Source organism: Leptonychotes weddellii, chromosome 2, assembly GCF_054177405.1.
Source record: "Leptonychotes weddellii isolate Sample4059 chromosome 2, ASM5417740v2, whole genome shotgun sequence".
Lineage (NCBI taxonomy): Eukaryota > Metazoa > Chordata > Mammalia > Carnivora > Phocidae > Leptonychotes > Leptonychotes weddellii.
The window spans coordinates 1904994-1917139 of record NC_138370.1 but is presented as its reverse complement, the minus strand read 5'-3'; the positions used below and the strand labels follow the sequence as shown (position 1 = coordinate 1917139).

The following is a 12146-nucleotide window of genomic DNA, read 5'->3' as shown; positions in this document are numbered from 1 at the left end:
GCGGGGAGTCTGCTTCTCCCTCTGACCCTCCCCCATCTCAAGCTCTCTCTCTCATTCTCTCTCTCAAAATAAATAAATAAATTCTTTAAAAAAAAAAAAAAAGAAGAAGAAGAAGGTAGCGGGAGGGGAAGAATGGACATACATTTTTAAGTCCTTTGAACAAATACCAAGGGTATGACTGCAGGATCGTAGGGTGAAAGTATGTTTAATTTTATAAGAAACTGCCACTGTCTTCTAACGTGGCTGCACCATGTTGCGTTCTCACCAGCAGTGCATCAGAATGCCTCTCATTCCACATCCTTGCCAGCCTTTGGTGTTTGGGGATGCTTTTTAGAACCAGTTGACATATTGGTGCTGATTTCCCACTACTGAAACGATAAAGATATTTCATTTATATCCCTTTTACCAAGGGAAATGCCACGGTCTCTATCTGTTTATTTATTTGCATCTGTATGTGTTTGTGTGTCCATATAGCCCCTTACTGCAGCTTGACCCACACCCCGAAGAATGGTGGTATCTTCAACAGGACAACAGGGGCACATGGAAGTAAGGTGCATTATTTTTGTAAGCCTGGGTATCGAATGATTGGCCACAGCAATGCAACCTGTCGACGGAATCCAGGAGGCATGTATCAGTGGGATTCTCTTGCTCCCCTCTGCCAGGGTAAGAAAAGTGCTTTTTCATCCCCAAACTTGAATTAAATTTATTGTTCTTATTTTAATCACATATTGAGAATTACTGAAGCAGCAGTGATGGATAAAAGGTAAGGAAAAATTGAATGTGGGTTTATAGAAGTACAAATTAAACTTTCCACCGGCCATGCAAACATTTCTGACATTTACACTAGGCTTGATTTAGCTTTATAGCCTGAATTCAGAGGATGGTTGAACGTTCACTAGATGCCAGTAGAGTTATCCTGATACTTACTTGTATTTCATTTTGAAGTAAAAAATACATTATTTGATGTAGATTCAAAGGAATTTTTCCTGACAGTTGTATTAATTAAAAAATCAATTTACTAAAACCCCCTTTTTAAAATTTAGATTAAAAACTCATTCTTTGGGGCGCCTGGGTGGCTCAGTTGGTTAAGCGACTGCCTTTGTCTCAGGTCATGGTCTCAGGGTCCTGGGATCGAGCCCCGCATCGGGCTCTCTGCTTGGTGGGAAGGCTGCTTCTCTCTTTCCCACTCCCCCTGCTTGTGTTCCCTCTCTGGCTGTCTCTTTTTCTCTTTCAAATAAATAAATAAAATCTTAAAAAAAAAAAAAAAACCTCATTCTTTGAGCCATCTGCTATATATTTCATTTTCCTTTGGTCATTTAAACCTAGGGCTTGTTAAAGTTGATTTCAGTATTTCATGCTTTTTTGGGGTATTTTATCTGTCATATGCATAAAAATCAAATTTTCAAATAAGGCATTTTAATTTTAATTGAAGGCTTTGGAGTCATGAAATTTTCATAGTTTTGCCTTATTGAGATTTATATTCATAATAAAATATATTGGTCTTTGAAAGCTAATTATGACTTATGAATGGAGCCTCCTATTGGTTTCCTGTTTTTCTCTTTTTTCATAGATATTAGATTGTCTGGTATTGCTCTCTGAGACAATAATGGATATTTATCCTAGTAACTATATGGGTCTTTAACCACCAGAAGTTAATCAGATACTTAGCTTGCATTATTTATGTTCCAGCTCCAGAAATTCTTCTTAAATATAAGACAAATATAAAGATCCAAAAGCTTTTTTCATTTGGAATGATGGTTTTGTTCTTTAAAAGAAGACATGATTCTCATTTTCTTTAAATGTTCTGTTACTCCATCTAGGACATAGACTCTATTGCTCAGAGAGTAGCCCTGGGGGCTGTGTGTCCTGTGCCCTGGGGACAGAATGCTGATGGCAGTAATAATGATGAAACCTCAAACTGGACAAGGGCGGGGTGTGGGGATTGGGGGTGGAGCAGCATTGGCAGAAGTTCCCAGAATCAGGACCTCTAGAGCCTGAGTCACAAAGTAGAGCCCAGGTGGAAGGTACTCTCAGAATAGAAGGCACTAGAAGGCAGGGGGAGAGACCTGGGGCTGATGGGAGGGACATGGGAGGAGCCACAATCCAGGCATGTGCCCGTGCATCTTCCTGTATCAGGAGGAATTCTGGAAACCCTTATGGAGCTGGAGACATGGCTTGCTCTTCCTGCGAATGGCTGAAAGGAATAAGACAAGGTCTGCAGGGTGTTTTTCTGATACGTTGTGACCTTTCTCTCCTGCTCCCATTTCCTCCCTTAGCAGAACTATTTAAAGCTGAAGTAAATGACTCAGAAACAGTGCACCAAAACCCAGACCCTCAGGGAGTCTGTGCAGTTTGGGTTGAGGAATCTGAGTGAGTGTGATGCATGTCTGTTCTTTGTGTTGAGCGCATAACCGAGAAGCAGTGACGCTGTGGACGCGGCGTGTTGGAATCACGCAAAACACTTTGCGTTGAAAATTAGACTCTCTTCCTTCAGATTTCTTCTGGGAGATAAACAACCTACATGATTGCATTCTCAAATGATCATGTGCCCCAGAAGCACCATCTTCCTACAACAAACCCACAGTGTTCAACCCGTTTTGTTAACTATTCTGATAACCAGGCAGTCCATAGGATTGTGTTCTTTCTTCATAAACTACAGCTTATAAAACCTGGAGGGCACTTAAGAATCATCTAGTTCAGTTTACTTGTTTTCAAGTATCTGGAACTGAAACCCGTAAAAGTTAAAGTGACTTATCAATAATCATAAACATGTTGACCTAGAATCCAGACCTTCTGCCTGCACTTCAGTGTTTGAATCAAATCGTTTTCTGCCAAAAGGAATTCTACTCATAAAAAAAATCTTGCAGGCACCAATTCTGGAGATAATCTGTATTTTCAGTATTTAAATTCATTTACTGTGGAAAAGTCTTTTGTCTTTCAGTCATAGGTATTTACAATTTGTATAAAATAGCATTTTAATTATAATAATATGCAAAATATTTCATCATATGTGAGGCTATAATGTTTAAAAATAAAAACCATGGTAGAAAGTAAGCTTCTAAAGTCACTTTAAAAATGTGGTACAATTACATAAGCATTTTTGTCATTTAAAAATAAAATTATTATCTTTTAAAATAAGTAGAAGTAACCACACAAATAGATGAAGGCCATTGAGAAAAGTATCCTACACTTAAATAGAGTAAGTTCTATAACATATATTGACACTTTATACCCTAAGGGTCTTTTACTCGTGATTAAAGTGTCATTAGAGTTGATTCAGGTGAATTTATGTATGTATATATTTATGTATGTATGTATTTATTTATTTTTTGATTCAGGTGAATTTAATATGAGATATAAATGTGTGATTGCTATAGTAGTTAATAGGGGGAAATTTGATGTGTTCAGCATTAATTATTCACTTTCCTTTGTTGCTTATAGAATGTAAAGCTTTTATGTAATATAAACATTTGACTTATAGAAAGCCATTGGCCTCAATTGATACAGTCAGGTGGAGGCTTTGTGGATTATCAGTTCCTTTCTTTTATTTTTTATTTTTAAATTTTTATTTATTTTATTTATTTATTTATTTATTTTTAAGATTTTATTTATTTATTTGACAGAGAGAGAGATAGTGAGAGCAGGAACACAAGCAGGGGGAGTGGGAGAGGGAGAAGCAGGCTTTCTACTGAGCAGGGAGCCCGATGTGGGGCTCGATCCTAGGACCCTGGGATCATGACCTGAGCCGAAGGCAGATGCTCAATGACTGACCACTCAGGCACCCCCAATTTTTATTTATTTAATTTATTTTTTTATTATGTTCAGTTAGCCAACATACAGTACATCATTAGTTTTTGATGTAGTGTTCAATGATCCATTAGTTGCCTATAACACCTAGTGATCATCACAACATGTGCTCTCCTTAATACCTATCACCCAGCTACCCCATCCCCCTACCCCCTCCCTTCTGTAACCCTCAGTTTGGTTCCTGGAATCCAGAATCTCTCGTGGTTTGTCTCCCTCTCTGATTTCTTCCCATTCAGTTTTCCCTTCCTTCCCCTGTGATCTGAGCTATTCCTTATGTTCCACATATGAGTAAAACCCTATGATAATTGTCTTTCTCTGCTTGACTTATTTCACTTAGCATAACCCCCTCCAGTTCCATCCATGTCGATGTAAATGGTAGATATTGATCTTTTCTGATGGCTGAGTAATATTCCATTGTATATATGAATCACATCTTCTTTATCCATTCATCTGTTGAAGGGCATCTCGACTCTTTCCACAGTTTGGCTATTGTGGACATTGCTGCTATAAACATTGGGGTGCAGGTGCCCCATTGGATCAATACCTTTGTATCTTTGGGGTAAACACCCAGTAGTGCAATTGCTGGGTCATAGGATAGCTCTATTTTTAATGTCTTGAGGAACCTCTATACTGTTTTCCAGAGTGGCTGCACCAGCTTGCATTCCCACCAACAGTGTAAGAGGGTTCCCCTTTCTCCACACTCTCGCCAGCATCTATCGTTTCCTGACTTGTTAATTTTAGCCATTCTGACTGGTATGAGGTGGTATCTCGGTGTGCTTTTGATTTGTATTTCCCTGATGGCTAGTGATGTTCAACATTTTTTCATGTTTCTGTTGGCCATTTGTATGTCTTCTTTGGAGAAGTGTCTGTTCATGTCTTCTGCCCATTTCTTGACTGGATTATTTGTTTTTTGGGTGTTGAGTTTGAGAAGTTCTTTATAGATCTTGGATACCAGCCCTTTATCTGAAATGTCATTTTAGTTCCTTTCTTATATTAAATCATCTACTCTGTGTTCTGTATCAGGCGAGGAGGATTCCCCTGTCAATTCATAAATGTGTTGAGTGTATGTACTCGGCTGTAAGGAAACAAAATGAATGAGACCTGTTTCCTCCCTTCAAGAAAATCACCACCTAATCATGAAAAAAGATTTATAAATTATGGCAGTGAGCATCATGGATATCATGAACTAATTTATATGTATCTCATTAACTAAAGAGCATCTTCCTTCAGGTGCATATAGAACTCTTTTTAGATGAATGTCTTTAAAACAATAGGATCAGAGAAAACTTAGCAAAAATTGTAATGTCAAAAAGATTTTTTAGGCTAAATTTGAAAACATTTAAAAAAGAAGGCAGGATTATCATATATTTATTGTGATTTTCCTTCAGTGTTAAAATACAAATTTTAAGGGAAACCTATTTCCTATTTGGCTGTTGGTATCTTGATTTATAATTTAAATTTACAATGGAAGATATTCTATTTAGAGAAATGTTCAATTTTAGTTTTAAGATAATTGAGGATAATTTCAAGTTTTATTATGAGTATTGTAGTCCAAAGAGAGTTAATATATAGAGGTGGATTATCGCCATCTAAGGAGTCTGAATTGCTGAAAGATTGTAATTCTAGATCATGAAATTAAAGTTTGGGTGAGCTCTTTCTTTAAAATGCTCTGCATTATATAAAGGAAAAAAACTCACAACAATGTCGGCTAAATGCATATAACATTACACTGTTCCCACTCAAGCCAGCACACATGTCTTTTAGGATTTTATTTTTTTTCCCTGAGATATTGTATTTACATTAGACATAAAACTGAGAAATGAGAATTTCCATGCAGCACTTCTATCTGAGTAAAGGTACATGTTTTTACCTACAAAACCTATAGACCTTTCAAACACACTTTTATAAATTGAAGTAGATACAGGCTCTATGTTTATGGAGAGGGTGTATGCTGTGCAATTCTTGACATACTTGTTTTGATAGAGAAGCAAAGTGACAATCATGACTATATTTGTGGATCAGGGCTGTAGTTAATAGTTGTAAAACCTAATGCATATGTTGAGGACCATACACCTACTTTGATTTCAACCCAAACTTACCTCTGAATTAGGCGCGGCAGGTACCAAGACATATTCCCAACCCTTAAATCTCTGAAGGTCCAGTGGGAGAGACAGATTTAGGAGTCAGTAAATACAATTCACTGTGACATTCAGTGAGAGTAGATACACATTAAGTAGAGATAGCAGAGACGGTCAGGGATATTTTTGCCATCATGGGACACCTGGGTTGGAATTTGCATGGTGGGGAAGGAGTGATGAAAGATGGGCTTGGAGCAGTAGACAGGGGCCTCTCATGGAGGACCTTAACTGCAAGTTTATGTAGCTGTCGCATCTTGTCCTGTGGTTGATGCCAGTGTATCAAAGAGCTATGGGCTATGATCATACCTTACATTTTAGAAAGATCTTGTAGCATCATGGCAGATAGTGGGACAGAGTCTTGTCTGGAACACTGGGGTACTTAGAAGCTCAGGAAAGTATGCTGGAGCAGGGACAGAGTCCTTGAAAATACAGTGCACATAGGTTTGTGAGAAAACAGATACTGGACACATTTAGGAAATAGCATCAAAAGGCCTTGTGATCGCATGTAAAGGGTAAGAACGGGAGCACGGTCAGTGAGCACATGTACTTTAGTTTCCTTTGCTGGTAGGATTATGGTATGGCTCACTGCGTGTGGGCTCCATGACGGGGAGAGGCTCCCGGGGCCAGTCTGATGTGCCTCCCTCCAGGTCGCCGTGGGCAGGCTGTGTCCAGCAGATGCTGGTGCTCAGAGAAGTCAGAGTGTCAGACTTATTAGTAAGGGCGCTGCCATTGAATTCGTTCAAGATATGGTACATCGTTGTTTGTTTTTCATGAGAGGCGATATGACTTTGTAGGCTCTGTAAGGACCAAATCAAATGAATAAAATTATGATTAAAAAATGTGTGTGCTGGGATAAATTTCAAACTAAATGGCTCTACCACAGAATAGGGACTATCTGAGACATTTGACAGCAGAGCACATTTGGTCCAAAACAGTCAATAAATCCTGTAGTCCATTCTCTCAAAGGTCTTGGAGATCATTGGGAATTTCATTATTGATGCAAATGTTGAAATATTTTAAGACTTTTACCAAACTCAGAGATTACTGTAGTTATTATAATTATTTTTATTTGAAAACAGAAGACTTGAAAACTGGGATAAATAAATGAATGAATAAATAAATAAACACATTTCTCTTGGTGGCCCTGGCAGCCCAGTACTTAATATTTATTTGGTGTATATTTAATATTTCAACATACTTTGTCAGATTTCAGTGATCCTTCTTGAGCTGCAATTATGTTTTCTCAATGATTTGAGCACCACTCCTTTTAATCTTACAGAAGAACAAATACAATTTATACCTTTTCTAACTTCATTTGGATATTGATTTCTTTTCTTTTTAATTGTCTGTAATAATACTTTGATATGTTTACTGAAAATATAACACTTACTTTTTAACAAATAAGCAAGGTCAAAACCTGGGGTGTTGAGATCATTTGCCTTCTAGGTTCCCAGCTCCTGAGCCCAAGCACTGTATCTGTGCTGTGATTCCCAGGACACCCAGCCAGATACCCCGTCACCCATGGCATTTGGTAAATATTTTAAATGCAAATACTCCATAAATATATGACCTTATAAGATATGTATTTGAGAATGATTTATTCTTTTCCTTTAAAAATGGTCATCTTCTGGCAGAATCTGTTTCGTTTTCTATTGTTTTCATTGACTTGACTTTTTGCCAGTGGCATGTCAGAAGCACCGAATTTTGAGAGAAAAGGAGCTGCTGATGGTGAGGGACTCCTCATCTCTGTAAACATCTCTCTAAGCCTGCGATGTAAAGCAGGCATTTCGATGCCTCGCTCTCAGGATTGTTGAGAGGACTGAAGAAATAACTTAGAATAAATCTGCATGGAGCACTGGGTGTTATGCACAAACAATGAATCATGGAACACTACATCAAAAACTAATGATGTAATGTATGGTGATTAACATAACAATAAAAATTTAAAAAATAAATCTTCAAAACTTAATGTTAGCGCCAGTGCTTCTTGTTGGGTCTGGAGGAGGGTTTGTAAGACCTTCTCCAAACTTAGCCAGAATCCTGTGGCTCCCAAGAGGCAGAGCTAATACCACAACACTAGACCACCCGCTCCCAGAGCAAGGCTTTTTCCAGGATAACAGGATGGCTTGTAATTAGCATTTAGAAAATCTTGGGCAGGATTAAACAAACAGTAGGGATTCTCTGTGAGTGAAAAAATGTAGGAAGAGAGAAGTAGTTATTGGTTTCAAGGAACTACAGGTTGTTTTTTTTCTCCCTTTGCTTGACCTTTTAAATTATTTTTCTCAGAAATCTGTATTGGTTCATATCCTCCCCGATAAAGCCAGGCATATCTTCTGTCCTTCAGGCTTCATTTCCTGCCTTAAAGCAAGAAACTCTGCCAAGCAGCTGTTTCCATTATCAATACACTGATCTCATTCATCTTGAAGAGAAGGCTGAATTAGAACTGAAATTTTCTGTATTATCTCAAAGACCCAGGTAAATGGGTGCAAGACAGCACCCCGCTTTCCACCTTCCCGTGTTGAAGAGACAGCAGTTCCCAGAAGCTATTCATTTTATCCTTTTTTTTTTTTATAAAATGTAAATTTTATTGTAATTCTTTTTGTTTGTCTCCAGGTTTTATTTAAATTCTAGTTAGTTAACATATAGTGTAGTATTAGTTTCAGTTGTAGAATTTAGTGATTTATCATTTACACCTGGTGCTCATCACAAGTGCCTTCCTTAATGCCCATCCCCCATTTCCCCCATCCCCCTGTCCATCTCCGCTCCAGCAACCCTCAGCTTGTTCCCTATCCTTAAGAATCTGTTTCTTGGTTTGCCTCTCTCTCTCTTTCTTTTTCAAGCTTGGATTCTCAGAGTCTTTTGTAAGCTGTAGCTTTAGCTTGGAATTGACATTGACCATTGTTTATGCTTTGCTTGCATTTTGCAGGCAAAGAAGAGTAGGAAACATGATCTTTCTCACAAATTACATGATTGAGACCTAGATGCCTAGATGCGTGTAGCTGCTAATAATGCTGCATCTGCTGATGTGAAGGTTATGAGTGGAGCAGGAGATGGGTGGATGAGGAGAATGGTGTGTGGGGGTCTTCTGGGAGTCAAGTGTGAGCTGCATGTTTGTCTTCCTCACTCCTTAACAGATTCCAGTCCTCAAAGGTGACATTCCCAAGCAGCACAAAGACTAACCTCTGAGATGGGATTTGAACCCATGTGTTTCAGATGCAAAAACCTACTTATTTCCATTATATCATGCATGTACCCCCAACACATTATTGCTGCCCCCTAAAAGAGCATCTTTCAGAAGGAACTATTCTTTTTTTTTTAATTTTTATAAGTAGCAGCATTATCAAAAATCAGGAGGATATGTTTGGTGTCCTGGCATTAAACTTGAGTTATTTTGTAAATCTTAATAACTTTTACTTATGAGCATAAAATGCGTAGGTAATTATAACTCTTGGCTTGATTTTTTTCATATGCATATTTATTTGCTTCTATGAAATGATCAAGCTTGTATGTGTCATGTCAATAATATAAGGTTTCTAGAAATTTAATATGTTTTTAAAATATCAAATCACATGTTACATTATATAAGAAAATATGTATATAGGGGTGCCTGGGTGACTCAGTCATTAAGCGTCTGCCTTCGGCTCAGGTCATGATTCCAGGGTCCTGGGATCGAGCCCTGCATCAGGCTCCCTTCTCGGCGGGAAGCCTGCTTCTCCCTCTCCCATTCCCCCTGCTTGTGTTCCCTCTCTCGCTGTCTCTCTGTCAAATAAATAAATAAAATCTTTATTAAAAAAAGAAAAGAAAATATGTGTATATATGAATATAGTTTATGGTCATTATTCCAGCTATATTCTAAGTTCTTAGGTCATAAAGCCACATAGTTCATATAGCCAAAATTTGCCAAATCCCACACATTTACCCCTGATCTCTTTATGGAATTTGAGTGATTGGATTTTGGATATTTCACCCAATCTCCTAAATTTAGATGTGGGTCCCACCCATCTCCAACATTTGTTGACCAGTGTGATGCTGGGCAGGAAATTTGGTTCCAGTGAGGTTTAGTTTCCTCATCTGGACATGGGAACCAGAATACTCCTCTGCTGCCTTATTTGAAGAAGTAAGAGAAAAACTTGACATGAAAACTTTACCATATAACCAGGTACTAAGAGGCACCTAATAAAAAAGGAACTCTTTCACGATACAAACATTTCCATCCATCAGTGTTTTCATTAAGTACTTGTCCACTTGCTTTCACACAGAAATTTTATGAATGTCTAATTAAAGTCAATAATATTTAACTAAGCTGGTGATAGATTTCTCTTATTTTTCATGATAATCGAAATGAGGCACCAGCAAACTTTTTCTGTACAGAGCCAGGTAATAAATACTTCAGTCTTTCTGAGTCATTTAGAGTTTCTGTCACATATTCTTCATTTGTAAATTTTTCACAATCCTTTTAGTTAAGCCATTTTTAGTTGGTGAGCTATACAAAAACTCAGCAGGGTGGTTTTGACCCTCGGGTCATGGTCTGCTGACCTCTGACCTAAATGATGTGCCAGGATCAGACCAGAATGCAGATTATAATTCAGCCAATATGAGTTATCTTCTAGAGTTTGCAAATTGTATCTCATTTTATGGAAGATGTAGAATTATTCTCTATCATGTACAAAACCCAGCATGTTTATTCACCAAATAAAGAACGCATTTTTCTCTGTTCATGCCTGGCACGTGCTATCATCCAATTCCATGTTTTCTGTCTGAGTCTGGAATATGTTATTAATAAAGCAGTAGTGAGTGCAAATATAGGGTAATTTTGTATAATAGCAGTTGTTATATGAGGCTCTTGACCTTCCTGGGCCAGAAACTACAAAATACACAAGAAGTTTTCCTAAGAGCATCTGGAGTTGTATTGATGAGAGTACCTAATCGAGGTCAACTGTGTGTCTTGCATTCAAGGAAATGCCTGTGATGTAGTTTTTGCCCTTAACACTGGGAAACAATTCTGACGTGGAATGTTTGCAAAAACCAGCAGATAGGACTGTGTGTTCCCTCACAACTGGAGCATCATAGCAGGGAGGACGGCACTGACAGCAGAGAGGGAGCAGTCCATGTAGAACTTTCCCTTCTGGGATGCGGCAGGTTGAAAACGATGTCTCCTGAATCACTTAAAGGCAAAGAGGAGTGGAGATTGTAAAATGCCCTGTGTGATGTTCAAGTTACCGACTGACACTGAAGAGTAGGTTATGGTCTCTCATGAGAGAGTCACGGTGAGTTGACAAGCCGTTCCTGCAAAATCGACAGTGTGAAAGCGGCCATCCCTGGCAGGGAGTGGAGCTGCCCAGGCAGGGAGGTGGGCCCCAAGTCGATGCAGGGCCACTGCCAGGAGGACCCCAGGGGCTCGCGGGGATGAGATGCAGGTTCCCAAAGCAGCTGGCTTTCTAAATTCCGCAAGTAGAGATAGTTGAAAAGTGGAAGCAGAGTAAACATCTCAAAGAAAGGGGGTGGTAAGTGCTGGAGAGTTTCAGTGTGACGGACAGGAGGGGCCATCTTACCAAAGGCCGTGGCAAGTGGATTGAGTAACCGCTCTGAGGCTGAAGACAGGCATGGGCAATTCACGTGCATGTACTCATGCACCTGTCTCTGCCTCAGCTGTTCTCTGCCAGGACATGGAGTCATCTTTTCACTGCTGCTCATTACTTCCCTGCGGCAAGCCACTCTCTGTCTCCAGGGGGACTTAGGGGCCCCTACCTTGAGTCTCATAGCATCCTTTTGTGCCTATGTCTCAGCACTTCCCACTTTGTTTTGTCTGTGTATGCCTGTCAACTTCTTCTCCTAGACCAGTGGTTCTCAACTTCCAAAGCTCACAAGAATCATCTGGAGTTCTTGTTAAAGAAGGAGACCCTCCTTTTCACTACATCTGTGTCTTTGGGGTAAATACCCAGGAGTGCAATTGCTGGGTCATAGGGTAGCTCTAATTTTAAATTTTTGAGGAACCTCCACACTGTTTTCCAAAGTGGCTGTACCAACTTGCATTCCCACCAACAGTGTAAGAGGAACGGTTCCCCTTTCTCCACAACCTCTCCAACATTGGTTGTTTCTTTCCCTGTCCGTTTTTGCCATTCTAACTGGTATAAGGTGGTATCTCAGTGTGGTTTTGAGTTGGATTTCCCTGATGGCTAATGATGATGAACATTTTTTCAT

At 39.1% G+C, this 12146-nt stretch overlaps 1 protein-coding gene across 1 annotated transcript in view; it reads left to right on the top strand.

Moving 5' to 3' along the window:
- Positions 1–12146, top strand: part of CSMD1 (CUB and Sushi multiple domains 1) — a 347261-nt gene that overhangs the window by 256470 nt on the left and 78645 nt on the right. The window contains exon 37 of the mRNA XM_081812881.1: positions 475–663. Coding sequence (XP_081669007.1) covers positions 475–663 — 189 coding nt within the window. The remainder of the gene's footprint in view (positions 1–474; positions 664–12146) is intronic.